We start from the raw sequence: 18,290 nt of genomic DNA on the forward strand, positions 1-18,290 counted from the left end.
GTTTTCATACCTGGCATCTAAATGTAGGGAGAGGAGGAGAAATAGGTTGAGGGAGGGCGACTCTGTCTGGACAAACGACAGGAGCCGGCTCTCCGCTGTCTGAGCACCGCGATGCTGCGAGCTTCACGCGCTGAGGCGGGGACCGAAGTGCCTCTGCCGGTGCCCGTCCCCCGGGGTGAGGGCCGGCGTAGGCGGCTCACAATGACCCTCGTCTCTAAGGCTCCCCAGGCACGGCCCGCCCCGGCGCTACCGAGGGGGAGCTCTGGGCCGGCCCCCAAGCCGCGCGCGGGCCCTGCTCACCGCCAGGGTTTGGAACCCCGACGGGGGGCGGAGCCGGCAGGTGCGCCCGGGGGGCGGGGCGTCGGCGGCACGTGACCGGGTGGGCGGCCCCTCGGGCGGCGGTGGCTGCGGCCAGGTGATCACGGACAGTCCAACGGTCTTGGCCCCTCCCCCGCTGGGGCAGCAAGCGGCCGCGCGGGGCGCGCGGGGCGGGGTGGCGAGCGGGGGCCGTGACGTCAGGGCGGGCCAGGCTGGGCTATGTTCGGCTTGGGGCGCAGGGGGGGGCAGCGCGGCGAGGTGGGGGACGCGGACGTGGACGAGGCCTCGCGGGACGTGGAGCCGCCGCCCCTGCCGCTGCTGCCGCCCTTCGGGCCCGATTTCTACCCCAGCGACAGCGAGGAGGAGGCGCCGGCGCCACCGCCCCACATCAAGCCGGTGCGGCGCTTCGTGCCCGACTCGTGGAAGAAGTTCTTCAAAGGGCGGCGCCATGTCTCCAAGTGGGGCCAGGGCCAGGACCAGCCCCAGCCTGTGGGCACGCGCTGCTCCCCGCCGCCCTCCTTGCCACTAGGCCCGGAGTCAGGTGCCAGCTCCTATCCGGACCCATCTGGCATGTCGGGGGGAAGCTGCCCTTGGCGCCTCGAAACTGAGGCCATTCTTCCGCCAGAGCCCAGTGGGGCGGCACGGGCCTACAGCGAGGAGGTGGAAGTCTACCGCCGGCGCTACGACTACATGAAGTCTTGGGCAGGGCTGCTGCGCATCCTCGGCGTGGTCCAACTGCTCCTGGGTGCGGCCGTGTTCGCCTGCATCACTGCCTATGTGCACAAAGACAATGAGTGGTACAACATGTTCGGGTACTCGCAGCCCTACAGCTTTGGGGCCAGCAGCATGTACGGAGGCTATTATTATAGTGGACCGAAAACCCCTTTTGTGCTGGTGGTGGCGGGGTTGGTTTGGATCGTGACGGTCGTGCTGCTGGTCCTGGGCATGTCAATGTACTATCGGACCATTCTTCTGGACTCCAACTGGTGGCCTTTGACTGAATTCGGAATCAACATTGCCTTGTTCATTTTGTACATGGCTGCTGCCATCGTGTACGTAAACGACGCTAACCGGGGTGGACTCTGCTACTACCCACTATTTAACACGCCACTTAACGCATCCTTTTGCCGCATAGAAGGGGGACAGACAGCAGCAATGATCTTTCTGTTTGTCACCATGATTGTCTACCTTATTAGCGCCATAGTTTGCCTAAAGCTGTGGAGACATGAAGGAGCAAGGAGGCACAGAGAACTGATGGAACAAGAGGTGAGTCACAGCTTATCAGACCAAGGTTAAATCATTTGCCTTTTGTAGAGCTAATGTGATCGTTGCAGGGGAATGCAGGAGGAAGCTCTGACGCTGCCCTCGGCTGGCTTTGTTGCTCTGAACAAGTCATCTTGGCTTTAGTTTTCTTAACTGCAGAACTGGAATATTGACAACTTTCAATAGCTGAAATTGTTGAAAGGCTTGGAAACTCAACCCACTGACACGCCATTGAAATCTCTGCTAGTTTCTGTAGTGATTTCAATGGAGTTTGGATCAGGCTGTTCTTGCAGTAGTTATAAATACTTCTCTTAGGTCAACAGGAGAACTGCTTCCTGATACCTACTGTTTTCCTGAACAAAAGGGAGGGAAGAGGAATAGAAACTGATGAAGTTTAACACTTTAGTAGGAGGCATTAGAACAACATAGTCTTTGAAGATGGGACTCAGTGTAGCTAGTAAAAGCTGTCTATGAAAGACTGAGTTTTGTGTAGTGTGGGTAACACTAAACTACTGCAATTGACGTGTTTGTGTTTTAGCTTTTTTGCTTTTAGTATATCAGCTAGAGGTGCACCGATATATCAGTGTCATATTGGATTGGCACTGATAAAAGGAGAATTACCATTGTCGGCTATCAGGTTTTTGTGGCTTGTGTAGCTGATACTGTCACTGATAAATATAATATGCCTTCTAGTCAGGGCCCCCAGACACTGCATGCATGCAGCCACACGCATGCACATGGCCAGGAATGCCTTGGACATGGGGAGAGCAGTGCCCTGCAGAAAAGTCTGTGGAGGGGAAGGGGCATGGGGGAGGGAAGGAGCATGGCAAGGCAGCTCAAGGCTCCCATGGTAAGGGAGGGAGTGAGGCTGGGGCTGGGGGCACTGCTGAGCCAGGGCAGTAAATGGGACCCAGGGGCAGGAAGTGGGATGGAGCCATGGGTGGTTTGTCCAGGGGGCATAGGGCAGGATAGGGGTGTACAGCAGCAGGAAGCCATTCCCCATCCTGCCCCACACCCCCTGGATGAGCCACCTACGACTCCGTCCCACTTCCTGCCCTGGCCCTGAGTCCCATTCAGTGCTGTGACTCAACAGTGCCCCCAGCGTCACTCCCTCCCTCATGGTGGGGGTGTTGATCTGCCCTCCCATGCTCCTTCCCTCCACAGACTTACTTTCAGGGCACTGCTCTCCACGCTGTCTGGCTGCTTTCCTGTAAATCTGTTATCAGATCGGTATCAGCTGGTATGCCTGGTGAGTAATCGGCTATCGGTATCGGCCAAGAAAATCTTTATTGGTGCACCCCTATAATTACACAACTTATCTGTGAGAAGCCAAAGCTAAATTTAGTCAGTACAGTAAAAGCTGCGTTATCTGGCACCTTACAAGCCGGCATGCTCTATTAACCAGCGTGCTGGCTTGTAAGGTAAAAGCAAAACTAGAAGCGCCCACTATAGCACTCCAGTTTCGTCGAAACCCCCCAGCCCGGGGCATAGCAGCCTGTGCGGGGCCCACCTCCCTGTCCCTCAGGGCCCATGGGAGAGGCGGCAATGTGGCGGGATGGGCGATGACGCCCCAGATGCAGCAGCCTGAACAGGCAAAGATGCTTGTTTGGGCCTCTCAGTTAACCGGCATATTTTATCTGGCACCCCCCATTCCCCATGGGTGCTGGATAACAAAGCTTTTTCTATAGTTTGTTGTGTTTCTGATAATGGTTTTCTGATTTTTATAGTGAAAAAGGATTCCAGATTCTCAATTCTAGATAAGATAATTTAGTTTGGCAATTGGTGAAATTTTAAGAATCCAATATTTTCATCTGAAGCAAACTTTACAATGTTTAGCTCTTAGGTTCTAGGTCAGTTTTCAGGTCTGCTCTGCATTCCTACCTACTGTTCTCCAACAGCCCTCTGTTCCAGTTATTTGAAGGTATTCCCAAGCAGACGTTTTTTACAGTAGGTTGTTAGGCTGACCTGAGAGATTCTTGGTGTTTATTTCCGAAAGCATGAAAGAGTTTGCTAGCATCCCTTTCAAACCAATGAGAAAGAGTTCCCCCCTCTTCCCTTCCCCAGTAATCTAACAAAATAATATGGACAAAAATATATGAAGGTAATAGATGTTAAGGAGGCAATGGGAGTATTTAATCTAAAATTCTCTGAATGGCTACAGCACTATTGTTTTTACTCTAAGTTTCTTCAAAACTTTCCTGAAAATATCACATAATTAATTTTATTATAATTGCTATTGGGGCTCTCCAACTTATTTGGCCCCATGGGCTGGATCTGGCATGTAGGGCTTCTCATGGACAAGCCCTACATGCCAGATCCAGCCCACCTCTGGTGGCAGGCCAGCAGCTTGTTGGCAAGGCTGTCGGAGCCATGACATTTGCATAGCTCCAGAACCTTGGGGAGGGTAAATGCTGCCACCATTTCCTCCTCTTCCCCCTATTTCCTTGCTGTCCATTTGAGTTGCCAGTGGTGACTGAAGACCCCAAATATGGCATGAGCAAAGGGTTAGGATGTGAGTGGCAGCAGTGTTCACCCTCAAGTAGAGCCCTGAGAAAATCATGGATTTCTTGTAGAAAATTCACAGCACATGCTCAGGTAAAGTATCATTTTTCACGATATTCATGGAACTACCATTGATCTTGGCAAATGGGTCCTGGTAGTTCCATGAAAATGATACTTTACCAGCGCACGTGCCGCCTGTGCGGCAGGCACTATCAGTGGTGGGAGAAAATATTATTTTGGCGGGGCTGACCCCCACCTGATCCCTGCCTCTCCCTCCCATGGGACTGTTGCTGGACCGGCACATGCTGTAGCTGTAAGCCGCGGCGGAGAAGCGGTTGTACACCGAGCGCCACCAGGCACTGCAGGATGGCAGCACTCTGGTGCTGCTGCTGTCACCAGCTGCTGCAAAAAGTTTTGGGGGAATAAGCCCCATTAGCCCTGGCCTTCAGCAAACCTATGGCAGGCACATCTCTTCTCCGCCCCCACTGACAGTCCCCAAGCCCTGGCCCTCCAAACTCCCTTCCCCCACCTGCACTTACCTTACACTTACTTTCATCTGGCTGCCTGAGAGAGCCTGGGTTTCCCTTTACAGGCTGGAACGCTGCCAGCCTGCAAAGTGAAAGCTGTGCTTTCACACGTTTTTCTGGCACAGGCTCACAACCCTTAAAAATCATAGTGTGGGGCTAATTTCATGATGCCCATGAAAAAGTTCCAGCAGTGGCACAGGTCACCACTTGGACAGCCCAGATATATATTATATATTTACAATAAAATATTAGTAGAGCTTATAAATGGTTGATTTTTATAAGGTTAAGTATTTATGCGTTAGTGTATTTGCAGACTGTCCATACACTTAAAACCTTTTATGTTGAACAAGAAACTCATTTTCTTTCTCCTTTTTTTTTTTATTAGATGAAAACGCAAACTGTTCCACCAAAAAGGATGGTAAGAACCAAACTTGTCTTTGTAGTTCTTTATTGCTATTTCAGAATGCATAAACGTGTGGGTATTTCGTGACTCTTAAAGTTTCTGATTGACTTGATCACCTGGGAATAGGTTGAGTAGGGACTGGCCAGAAAAAGTAAATTTGCAGTAGTCCATGCAGGAGTCGCATTTTGAACAGCTGTAAATAGATGTCGCATTTGATATTGGCCAAATTATGCTGGGGTTTGACCTGGATCGAAACAGGAGTGGCACAGTCATTTACACACATTGATAGTACATTTTATTCTGCATACTTTGGCAAGATTTCAAGTGGGACAGGGAACTTATGTCTGTCAGGTTGTGGCACAAAATGTTTTCTCCTGGGACAAATGCGTCATCTATTTATGGCCTAGGTTCTATGCTCAAGACTGATGGAAAGCTCCTATTTTGGTCCTTGAGGGAAGCAGCAATGAGAGATACTTGCAGGGACAGTTTGGTTGGAATTTTATAGATACTGCCCTGTGAGTACTCTGGCCAGTGCTTCCTTGACTATGGTAAGTAAAGAAGCTCCCCCCCAAAAACTGGTAGCACATCATCCTTCACTGCATCTTTCTTCTAGGTCCCAATGACTTGGCTTTTCTCAGTTTTATCTTTTTCTTCCAATTGCACCTGTTTTCAGGACCCTTTGTTTACGATCTCTGTCTCAATTTCATCCAGGTGGTCTCCTGCCTTTTTTTATTTGGGCATGTCAGTATCTGCATTGAGAAAACACTTTAGAGTATTTGTGCACAGCACCAGCTCTACTGCTTCTCCAAATTTGTTTTAGGCTCAGCACTTCCCTTAGTTTGCTTTGGTGTTTCCCTTGAGAGGTGTGTCCCCCTCCATTCTTTCTTTTTTTTAGGTGGGAGCGGGAAGAAAGGGTCAGTTCAAATGCTTAATAAAGGAGAAAGGTAATTCATTGTTTTCAAATCTTGCCCACGTTGTGGAATTTGGATATTGTCTAAGATGACCGGGTTAGTTGTCACCTATCTTGATATATGTATGATATATCATACATATATCAAGTAATATAATATATCAAGTACATGTTACTTGATATATGTAATATGAGAAGCATTAGAAGCACCTTTAAGCCCTCTCTGAGGCAACCCAGAACATATTGCAGGTAAACCTTTCAAGCTGAAGCCTGAATTGACCAAAAATGCTGAGGAATGCAGTGCCTGGCATCACCACTCAAACCCTTCCTCTGCTTGATAATAAGATCAGGGCAGCTTTGCCATAAACTGCTTTGCACTATCACTAGCAAAGACAGGAGCTCCAGATCTCTGCACTTGAAGTCAAAAGTACCAAGTGCTGTCTCTGCAAATAAGGCAGAGCCTCTGAATAAATTGTTGAAGAGGTGAGAGAAGCTTAGTTGCTCCCCAGTCTGTCTGTCTGTATTGATTCCCTCTTAGGATTTTCTGTTTTCATGCTCAAAGCAGATTGGGAAGCAGTGATTCTGGATACATATGTGCTCAGTGATCTTACCCAGTTGCCCCTATAGATCTTTGTGGGGCAGTGCAAACCCCACAGTGTCAGTTATGTGATATTCAGGGTTCATGTGCCTCACTCTATATTAGCAGAAGCCAGGATATCTTAGTTCATCCAGAACAATGTGTATGCCCAAAATATAGTGTTTCTATTGCAGAAAGATGCTAGTACCCTTAGTGTGTCTTGTACTGGGATTTCAATACAGATGGGATTGATGCTTCCCAGATCACTTAGTACAACACTTCTCATGAAGGTTTTGATCTGTTCCCATAAAGCAGTGATTCTCAATCAGGGTGCCATGACCTTTCAAAGGTGCTGTGAGTTGCCATGCAATGTTAGCACTGTTGAGTGTAAAAACATGTTTAACAAGACAAACCAGAGATTTCAAATATGAATCCAGCATTAAAAACATCCTGACCTGTTGTGATCTTTTTATAATAAAAGAATTGCTCTATTGTTTTTTCTGTAGTCAAAAAACAAATGAAAACTAAAAGCTGGCATTTCCCAAGGAGTGCCTCGAATCTAACTGAAGGGGTACCTTAAGTTTAAAAAGGTTGAGAACCACAGCCAAAGACCCTGAGGACTTCATGCTATGTTAATCCTTCTCGTAAACCATCATTTTCCCAGTTGCATACTACAACACTGAGTCAGGTTTCTTATTAATGCGCTCCAGCAGGACCCTCAATGTGATCTCTGGAATACCTTATTAGCTTTAAGGAAAAAGTGTCGATGACTGAGAGATGATGCCGGTTGCTCTGAGCTTCCTTTTTCTAGCATTCTGTTGCACAATGAAAATTAAAGGCTCTTAGGTTCCTTTTAAATTACTTTCCCCAGACAAGTATTTCTAAATCCCCACAGAAAGTATAACAAGAAGCTGGCCTTGGTACTGAAGCAGATGTAAGGTGATGGTTCTGTAAGAAATGTCACTAACTTACCTAGTTTTCAGATTTTCTTTTCATTTATTGTAATGCTTGTACGAGATATGAGATTTGGGAGGACTCTGGGATGCTGTTTTAATACCTGCAACTTTTAACTCTTTCCTAACATGTGTTTTGTGTGTGTGCACACATGTATTGTATACGAGGTAAAATTGACTGTTTAAGAACTATTTACTTTTAAAACTTAGTATGAAAATGATGACAGACCGCAAGAAGAAGTTGGTTACAGGCAGTTAAAATCAGTGGAAGTGAAACCTGAGTTACTCAATGGCCACATACCAGCAGGCCACATTCCAAAGCCTATAGTGATGCCAGACTACTTAGCGTAAGTCTTTACACTCTCCATTAAATTTCTCCACTGAGTTTAGTGGAGGGGTGCAGGGGGATTTCACCTCCCCAGTGTCTCCTCTAACAATTTCAGCCTTTATATCATACTTCATTCTTTGTGGGTCTCAGACTTCTTACTGATTAAGTGAATGGTAACTACTGGCTCCCTGTCTGTCTTGTATGTAAATGCAGAATACTTGAAAAAATTAATATTTAAAATGGAAAGTTTGGTTCAGTATTAAATCTAAAGTTAACCTAATTATCAAGTAACTGGGGAAGGACATGAATATAGAGAAAGAAATCAAAAACAAAAGTACAGGAAATGCCATTACTTACAGCTTGAACCAGCTGGTGACAAATCTGTAACATAGCCCTTCTTTAAAGTGTGTGACTGAACCTGTAATTGGCAAAAATAAAGTTTGAGGTTTGACACTTAATGACTGGATATGGGATCCTGGGTAGGAAAACTGAGGCACAATCTTTTATTGTTTGTAGGTTCTCTGGGAAGTAATATTCTTTTACTAGTATTTAACTATTTAAAAAGTTAGGTCAGTTTTGTGCTTGAATTTAAAAGTGACCTGTGGAGTAGATATGTCTCTCTCTCTACTACTTTGACATACCTTTAGATACAAGACTGCTATAATGTCTTAATGCAGATGTCTGAAATAGTAAACAATAAACATAGCACGTGAGGGCAAATATATTACTTTCTTAATGTTTCTAAGGAATTAAAGAAATATTCCTTGCACTGATTGTACCTAGTGCTGCCTCCTTTATCTGTGACTTCACTGCACATTCCTGGTCATATTTCTTGCTTTGTAATTTTTTTCTGCTCATTTTACCTATTTTTTTATTATTGGTCAGTAATTACCACAGAACTTGGAGAATTGTAACTTTTAAAATTCTGATCTCGCTTTTCTCCAAGCAGAGAGATCCAGCAGTAACGTCCTTTGACTTCAACTATTTTCAGGGAAGAGTTCTGAAGTTATTTTTTTTCCTTAACATGAAACTGCCATTCCAGTTTTTTTTGCAAACAGCAGTTTCAAATGTAGTTTCCTTTGCCTCTTAAACAGAAAAAGGACAAATTATATTTCAATCCAGGTAATCCAAAACTATTTTTTTGACTTTCTAAACAGGGAAACAAATATCCTCAGGCACTCAGAGAGAGACTTCTGATGTTAAAGAAATAATCATGGTTTTTAAATTTAACTCTTATATCCACCTTTTTATCACGGTTAAATCTTGTAAAAACAGTATCATGAAAATTCAGTTGTTGCTATGATTTTCCTGTAGCATTGTATGCATAAATATGCATTACAGTATGACAAATTAAGCCAGAACTGAGAACTTCTGGCCAAGGAAATTGAGATATGAGTAAAATTCATACTAAATTAATAGCCTCTTCAAACTGATAGAGCAGCAGATAGTTTCACAAGGTACATTTTAAGGAATACTAATTTGTCTAATCAACCCTGCATTTCAAAATCATATATATAACATGCTGAAAGTTCTGTGTAATATTAACAAAAATTACTTAGGAAATCAAATTCACAATTTTTGGGAAAGTTATCATTCTGGTGCAAATAATAGATTTTTTTTGTTTGTTTTTTTTAATAGGAAATACCCAGCCATTCAGACAGATGAGATGCGAGAGCGCTATAAAGCTGTGTTCAATGATCAGTTTGCTGAGTATAAAGAGCTCTCTGCTGAAGTTCAAGCTGTCTTAAAAAAATTTGATGAATTAGATACATGGATGAGAAAGTTGCCTCATCACTCTGGAAACATGCTTGTAAGTACCTAAATAGAAAGAAAAGAAACTCAGTCGTAAGAAACTCAAAGTTGTGATGTAGAAAACCAAGAACAGAAGTGACTAATGAACCCCACTTCCTTTTATCACTGGTTGCTGAAAAAGCTATTGATCGAACCATTTGGCAGTTTTGAAAAATCTTTAGATGCTTTTGGACTAGGACCAAAGTTTCAAACCTGGATATCAGCTCTGTGCATTAATCCGTATGTGGCCATAAGAGTAAATGGATGCTTATTAGAAAAAAAATCCCATTTTAAGAAGTGTATATCAAGAATGCCCATTATCACCCCTCCTTTTTGCTGTGTGAATGAAACCATTTGTTCAAACAGTCAGAAATAATCTGAACATGCAGGGAATAAACATAGTACAAAAAGAGCATAAATTAGCATTATATGCAAATGATGCTAGGTTATACTTTACAAAACAAATTAATGCACTGTCTAAACTACAGGAAGAAATAATAAAATATGTCAACATTTCAGGATTTAAAATTAACTATGAAAAATCAGAGCTCCTACATTATTGCTATCAGACCAGGCATCCAAAAGAGAGAAAAGATATAGATATCTATATATGGGTAACTACATTAAAACACTTAGGGGTGAATATTACTAAAAAAATGGCAGCACTTGTGCAGTTTAAATTCCTTTGATGTAAAGAATCAAATTGGGTCAAAATATGAAATGTCATAGTTAAGTAGATTCACAGCAGTCAAAATGAATATTTCAGCTTTGATTAATTTTCTGTTCCAAACTACTTTATAGTGCCAGCAAATCTCTTAGTTGAGTGGCAGGCTATGATAAATAAATGTATTTAGGGAAATAAGAAGCCTAGATTAAAAAATTCTATCCTGCAAAGAGCTCAGCAAAAGGGGAGATAGATGCTTCCAAACATTCAATGTTACTACCAAGCAGCCAACTTAGAAATTTGGTGTATTGGATAACACCATTCACAATAAGCACAGAGTAAAAATAGAGCAAACTTGCTGTCTAGCAGTCAAACTTAACCTATTACCATGGCTAAAAAAATTTCCAGGCAAAATTTTATATATAATTGCTAGGGGTGCACCGATAGAGATTTTGGGGGCTGATACCAATAGCCGATATATAAGGAGTCATATCAGCTGATACCAATTTGATTTCCAATACAGCTGCCTCCAGGTGGTAAGTCTGTTGTGGTGGAAGGGGTGTGGGGGCACAGATCAGTGCCCCCCCAGTGAGGAAAGGAGGTGGTAGGGGCAAGCGCTGTCCATAGGCAGATGGGTGCCCAGGACGGAGGCACAGCTTATAGGGACAGGGTGGCTCCCACCGCTGCTTGCACTCCAGGAAGGCAGGGGAGGTATTGCCCCCCAGATCTGTGTGGGGCAGGCTGCAGCCTGCCCTGCGCATCTCTTCTCGGTGGCACTGGGAGGGGCTGCAACCACCCCAGATTTTGCCACTGCTCCACTCCTAGCCCCGCACCGCCAGTCGCAGCCTGGATCTATGTACCACTTCCACCCACGTGCTGGGAAGAGCCAAGGCTGCGTCTGGTGGCTGGCAGCAGTGGCGGCACTGGGAGCAGAGCAGCAGCGAAATTTTGGGGTGGCTGCAGCCCCTCTGTGCCGCTGGTACCCACTCTGAGCCCAGCCCCTGCTGAGAAGAGCCATGCGGCACTGGCTGCAGCCTGCCCTGCCCCACCCCACACAGATGTGAGGGGCATACCCCCTCGACCTCCCGGGGCACAAGCAGTGGCAGGAGCCGCCCCATCAGGAGCCATGCCTCCATTCCACGCCCCCATCCCCTTGGGCAGCGCCTGCCCCCTCCCTCCCTCATCGCAGAGGCATTGATCTGCCTCCCCCATACCCCTTCCCTCCCCGTCTGAATTAACAGCTGGAGGCAGATCTCCACATTCTCAGCTCTGCTCTGTGCTGCCCTGCAGCTGCACTCAGCACGGGTATTTATCAGCCAAATTATCGGCCCATCAGGCATATCCGATGCAACAAATTTTCTTTTATCGGTACTGATCCAATACCAGACCGATGTATCAGTGCACCTCTAATAACTGCCCTTTTATGAAAATAACAATGACAACCCGGGGACAACACATAAGAAATTAAGCTCATAGCATAATTTTAATAATATTAATATAATATTGAATTTAATCCTGATAATTCATTAGGAAGCTTTAATATCTGGAAACATTGTTATCATACATATTGGATAGCTTTTAAAGAAAGCTATATAAATATATTTTTAAAGAAAATATATTTAGATTTATTTTTTTGAAGAAGTAATATTTGTACTGCAGGTGACATTACAATTTATTTTTTTCTAATACCTCCAAGTAGAATGCTTTTCAATACACTCCTAAAGAAAGGTAAACTTCAGTAGACGGAATTTGAGAAAATTATTGGTCATGCATATGATACGTACAAGTCTATTTTCTGTGTTTTATATAAAGCAATTTTAAATAGCCATATAGTGAAAAAACACAAAGTGGACTAGTGATATTGGAATAGAAAGTGGTGCTGTAGACTGGGAGACCACCTCCTCATACATCTGTGTCCACAACAATAAAAGAGAACTTAAAATCCTATATCAAAGGTATCTGGCCCCACTTAAAATTAAATGCCTTTATGATATAGGTACAGGCAAATGATGGAGGGAATGTAATTATTTGGGAGAATTCTACCACATGTGGTAGATCTGTCCCAGAATTAAACTGTTGTAGAAGAAAGTTGGAGACATGGTAATGGAAACAAGAGGATGCCGATTATCAAATAACCCCTTAGTGTTCCTTTTGAACCTTCCTAAGAACTCTGCAACACATAAGTGTCACAGGGAATTAATTCCTTGTTTTCTAGTGGCTGAAAGAATTACAGCTGCAAAGCATGGAAGAGTAGTAATGCTCCTAAAATCACTGACTGTTTTAAAAAAGTTTGGGAAGTTTTAGTAATGGAAAAGGTGTCCTATCAAGTCAGCATTCTGCAGGGGAGAAGGTATAAAGATGCTTACTTTGAAATCTGGCAGAAAGTTTTGGGATTTTCTGAAAAAGAATTATCTTCTGTGTCTAAGCCAGAACATTTGAGAAACTTTTTTGAATATTGAAATGCAAGTTCTGTGAGTTAACACTTAAGAATAAATTTAAAAATTAAAAGCAGAGATGAGTAGAAGATAATGACATTTCTGTTATGCAGTCTTAGGGAAAAGGGTGGAGTGAATTGTTGCACAGAGACGAAGGCTTGGGCTTGGTAATAGCAGAAACATTGACAAACTTTTGGAGATGGGGGCTAGGGACAGAAATTACCTATAAACTGGTACAAGTGATCAGACACCAGTTCAGATCTGTAACAACAGACGTTCAATGCACATAAGCCTCTTTCAAAATGGCCAAAACCAGTTTAAGGTAAACACTGATGAATGTAGTATCAGACTTAACTGATTTAAGTTCAGTTGGTTTATTGAACTTATGTCCCAGATCCCCTCCAAATTCAATTTAACTCAGTCTCCCAGCAGCCCAGGATGCTTTCCCTCCCCCCCGCCCCAACAGGGTGAGTGGACTGGCCCAAGCGGTCTGCTGCAGCAGAGCAGGGAGTTGTGCTCTAGTGCCTCCTGGCCTGAACCATTGCAGGCCTGTGGCTGCATTTCTGGAATCAAAAGTGGATGTCTGTTCACTTGCATAATTAGTTCAATCTATGCAGTTTAGAGTAACTTGCAAAGATTCAGCCTTGGGCTTTTTGACTGTCTGTGCTTAGCCTGGGGGAGGAAAGGAAGGGAACACACAACTTCTGTGGACACTGAATTGGTTTGTGGTAGTACTGTTGATAAGTTAATATCTGTCTTTATTTATATTTTGGGGTTTGGGCATGTTTTTGAATATTAAATCGCTTATGAGCTATATTCATTAATAATAACGTTTAAGAAGAAGTCCAGGGACAGTCTTAGCCAATTGGAAACTGTTTCTGTGTGGAGAAATAGCTTACAATAAGATGACCAGGCATGATGGACTCAGTGTCCCCCCAAAATTGTCTTTGTATTAAAGTCATCAGTTCCGTAAAACTTAATCATGAATAACTTTCGCCCATCTTACTATTCCATCACTTCTTACCAAACTTGAAAACAATTCAAATGAATTACTAAATTTTAGTTTTAATAACATTTTATTGTGACCTGCTCGACAATTCAACAAATTACAGTTTATGGTTAAAACAAAAACTAACAGTAATTGTAACCATATCAGATTACTTCTAACATATGACAGAAGCATGAACAGAAGAATACTGAGCAAACATGAGTTTTATCAACTCTTAACCTCCCCCCCCATTTTTTTTTTATAGGAACAGGAAAGGATTTCAAAAGTGCTACAGGAGTATAATACAAAAAAGAATGTGAGTATGATCAGCTTTATATCCTAATGCTAGCTTGCAGTACTAATCTATGGTTAGTTGAGAGGATACAAGTCAAAAGTAAGCACAGCCTGTTGGCTAGAGGTATGCCCAGCCTTCTTGCATATCCACAACTGTTAGAGAGATATGTATTTGTCATTTAAAACTCTGGATATTCAAGAAAGTGGGTAAAATTAATACTCAACCTATCCCAATCTTCAATGATAGTCACTTCTTCCAATAAGATTAGATCTATATATCAGCCTTGAAAGGAAACTGTTGAATTTCTTAAAATAAAATATTTATCTGTTTGTCAGTAGGTCCCATCTATTAGCATTTGCCTTCAGAGGGTGCCGAACATCATTCAGTTAATTCTTGGAGCCAATCCATTTCTATTTACCTGTACAAGAAAAAAAACAAGAGTTTTGTCAGTGGCAGAACTACCTGAGGCACATTCTCAAATTTTCTTTCGACTCAAAATATTTGGAGGAGGAGCAGAATATATAGCATTCTTGCATTGCTGGAATCTAAAAGAGTTTTACTTGATGACAGTTGTGGTAGGCCAGTTTTGAATCAGGATAATTGTTTGTATCCCATTAAAATCTTAGTTATAACAAATCTCTTTATTCATACATTTCTTTTTTATTTGGTTCATAGTGAACATTTTAGTGCCTCTTTTTCACTGTTTTTCATTTGAGTTTTGTACATAGTTTTTATTTTTATCATCAAGTAAACTATGCCAAAACACATGCACACAGAGAGAGTCAGAACAGGATTGCTGAACATAACATAGTCAAATAATATTAAAAATACTTTTCTATTAAATGGTTAATATGTATGCTAAAATCACATAGTCTCACTTAAGCCCACAAAGGGAAGAAGAATGGGGGTAAGAAATTATGCCCGAGGGAAAAATGTTCTTTGAGGGCAAGGATCCATATATGATTGCAGTTGACTGAGGGCTGCAAATACTAATGAATGATTGTTCTTAAAGAAAACTGAAGGGTACATTGTATAAATTATAGAATTGCTTACATATTTCTTACAGGATCCTTCCTTTCTGGAGAAAAAAGAGCGTTGTGAATACCTAAAGAATAAACTCTCTCACATAAAACAACGAATTCAAGACTATGATAAAGTTATGAATTGGAATGTGCAAACTTAGAATTACCAGAACTTTATGCAGAAGATATTTACTATTTTTAACTAGAAATTATAATTTTAAAATATTCATTTACTGTAAATTTCCAACTGTGAAACCAATTACTTTCTGAATCAATGCTTTATATGTAACCTGTTTAAATTATGTGAATTTCTGACAGGTTTTGCACAAAACAGGCAAAATTTAAAGGCAATTTAATGAAGTTACATGACTTTTTTCAGGGCACCTATATTAATCTGATTCTTTATTAATAGCAAATTTGAGGCCAAAGTCTGTTCCATTTCTTTCATTCATATGTGAAATAATTCATTCTTTTTCTTTTCTCTATTTTTTAAATGTGTGCATCACCCAGCATTCAATCGTATGGATAATAAGCAGGGATCCTGATTTTTCCCTGATAAAAAGTTGCAAATTCTTTTATAAACCCCCCAAAATCTGTGATTGAAATGAAAGCCCCCACTACTGCACCCCAGCCCTGCTGGTGTCCTTCACTCCTACCCCCACCCACCCTGCTGGTGCTTCTCACGCCGCCCCCCTCCCACCGCACACCAGAGGCTCAGGCTCCTGCTCTGCTGCCCCCCCCCACAAGGCCTCCTCAGCTCAGTGTGTGAAACCTAACACTGCAGGAAACAGCAGGTCTGCTCAGCAAAGCTGCTTGCCACTGCAAGCTCTGCAGTGCCCTAGTGACATGTCCCCTCTGCACACAGCAGCAGTGAGGGGCAGAACCCCACACCTCTGTCCCTGCTGCTGCCCTGGTGCAGCATGTACCCAGGATTGCACATAGCAGCAGGGACCCAGCCCCACGCCAAGACAAGCTGCCCGCAGCCCTGTCCTGCTCCTTGCTGGGGCCCTGCAGCCAGCCATTGTGACCCCGGGCCCCAAGCCTCATGCACCGCCTGGCTGGGCAGCAGTCCCAGCCCTGCCCAACTCCCTCCCTATGGGGGCCTCAATCCCCCCCACCACTTACCTGCCGGAGCTGCTCTCCAGGCTGCCTAGCTGCCATGTGCATATACATACACATGGAGCCCCCTATCTGACTGCTCCCTTCCAGCCCCTTGCAGGCTGGAACTTTGCCAGCCTGCAGAAGGCTCATTGCAAAACTGCAAAATCTGCAGGTTTCTCTGCTAAAATGAGAAATCTGCGTTTTACTCCTGCAAGGGGGGAAATCTGCGTTTTACTCTATTTTTCCATGGGACTTGGAAAACCCAGATCCCTGATAATAAGCATATGCACATGCACTAGGAGCTCAGGATAATGACTTGGCTTATTGCCCATATGGTATAAGATGGGCTCTTCTTATCGGATTTATTCAGCAGAGCATTTAAGAATACTGAGTATTTTCACTGATTTCAGTAAGACTATAATTACAGCGTGTCAGAGCAGACCTGATTAATTGAGGCTGCTGGAGCATGGTAATTACCACACTCCAGTGCCTCCTGCATCTCATGTATCATCAGCATTCCCATGCTTAAAAATAGCGGTGGGGGCCACTTGAACTAAAGTTTACCAAATGAGCTTAAATTCAAGAGCCACCCACCAGCATTTTTAAGCACAGACGCTGATACACAAGACACTGCAATGCTTTAATTAGACCAGTTCTCGGAGTTGCTGTAATTAAAGCGCCACCCCTCCCCCCATCCCTAAAGCACAGGTAAAAGTGCCCTTACCGTCTTTAAGTGATCTGTTAAATCACATTCATTAAGATTTTTCAGTTCTGATCGAATTTGTTGGCTTAAGGATCACTTCTGTCTTATAAGGTCAGCCATAGCATTCTCACAAGTCAGTGAGTGGCAGTGGCTGGCAGAAGGACAAAAAGTGCAGTTCCAGCCTCCTTTTTTTTCTTCCACCTTGCTGCCTAAACCTGATTATTTAACTAGGTCTTATATTTTTTCAGTCCTTTATCATGCAGACCTTCAAGAAATGGTAGTTATGTCTGTATAATGATTGAAGAACAGGGTCCTATATTAGCAACCACAGCATAGCATGATTCTAACCTCCCTTTTGCAGAGGTGAGGTAACTAATTTATAGTTACCCATTACTATAATACTGTGTGAATTAAGAGGTTAAACTCATGTCAAGCCTGCTAATATTACTACAGGACTAGCCCTTTGGGTGATGTTAGTAGAAATGCATGTATTAAACTAAGAAAGGAAACACCTATACTTTCACAGAGGAAAAGAACTCTCTTGTTGGAGTGAACTGAACAGTTGCTGGGCCAGTTAATGGTAAACTGATTCAGGTGATGATTACAGAATAAAATTTAATTCTCAGTTCAAAAGAAAAATCAGAAGCATGCAGAGTGTAAAATGGAGACATCTGATACAAGTCCTAGTAGAATATTTTGTCAGTGAATAACAGCAAAATCCTCTCTAGAGAATTAAGGCTAGATTGTATTCTACCTATTGAGTGTCTCAGTCCATTTACACACTGCCCACATCCTTCAAAAACAGTTCATGCAAAAGATGAGTGGGCCTCCCTCCTCCTCAGTGGTTTTTTGTGACTCAATCCTAAAGGCATACTACAAAAATAAATACATTCATGGATTTTCAGGGACTTAACAAGATGAAAGGGTACCTAAAGCCACTTGGATTCTCAATAAATGGAATAGAGTCTGGCCTTTAGTTTACATTTGTATATTAAAGCGTATGATGAATAAGGATTGAATTTATAAAACTTTCTTATGTAACCATTGTAAATGTTTTAATAAGTTAGTAAATCATGTTGTTTTCTTGATCTTTGTATGACTTTTCATATCTTTGTATGAGCTTTTTTTACTAAATAAATGCACTAAAATAGTATTATGCTTTCTTCTCCTATAACCTATTTGCAGTGAAATTTTCTAAAACAAGCATGTTGCTGGACACTTTATTCTGAGATGCATTATTTAGATTTCCAAGATCAGAACGTAACTACAGTGCACATGGTCTTATTTATTATTGCATTTACTTGGAAGCAAGAGCTGTTATTAGGATTGCATCCAGGATTTTGTTAAAGATTTCTTCTTTCCCTCTCCTGCCCCCTTCAACTGAATTTTTTTAATGCGTGGTTACAACTTAAAGCACAGAAATAATGGACACCATCTCAAGCCTAAAATAAGTAATGCAACTTTGTAACTTTCTGAATCTTTAAGAAAAGATCTATTCCAGACTCCTAAA

General features: G+C 42.8%; 1 protein-coding gene across 1 annotated transcript; it reads left to right on the forward strand.

Annotated features, from left to right (window-relative positions):
- The first annotated feature begins 459 nt into the window (after positions 1 to 459).
- Positions 460 to 17,933, forward strand: MARVELD2 (MARVEL domain containing 2). Its single transcript, XM_006269983.3, has 6 exons — positions 460 to 1,584; positions 4,996 to 5,028; positions 7,664 to 7,800; positions 9,420 to 9,591; positions 13,925 to 13,975; positions 15,021 to 17,933. The coding sequence occupies exons 1-6, from the start codon at positions 538 to 540 to the stop codon at positions 15,135 to 15,137; spliced, it is 1,557 nt and encodes a 518-aa protein (XP_006270045.1). The 5' UTR covers positions 460 to 537; the 3' UTR covers positions 15,138 to 17,933.
- The last annotated feature ends 357 nt before the right edge of the window (positions 17,934 to 18,290 follow it).

This window comes from Alligator mississippiensis, chromosome 3, assembly GCF_030867095.1.
Source record: "Alligator mississippiensis isolate rAllMis1 chromosome 3, rAllMis1, whole genome shotgun sequence".
Taxonomy (NCBI): domain Eukaryota; kingdom Metazoa; phylum Chordata; order Crocodylia; family Alligatoridae; genus Alligator; species Alligator mississippiensis.

What these genes read in the sequence shown, in the direction of transcription:
- MARVELD2 (XM_006269983.3), top strand. Translation starts at nt 538, where the DNA reads ATGTTCGGCTTGGGGCGCAGGGGGGGGCAGCGCGGCGAGGTGGGGGAC. An exon ending in GTGATGCCAGACTACTTAGC is followed by an intron (nt 7,801 to 9,419) that starts GTAAGTCTTTAC and finishes TTTTTTTAATAG; the next exon opens with GAAATACCCAGCCATTCAGA. An exon ending in ATCACTCTGGAAACATGCTT is followed by an intron (nt 9,592 to 13,924) that starts GTAAGTACCTAA and finishes TTTTTTTTATAG; the next exon opens with GAACAGGAAAGGATTTCAAA.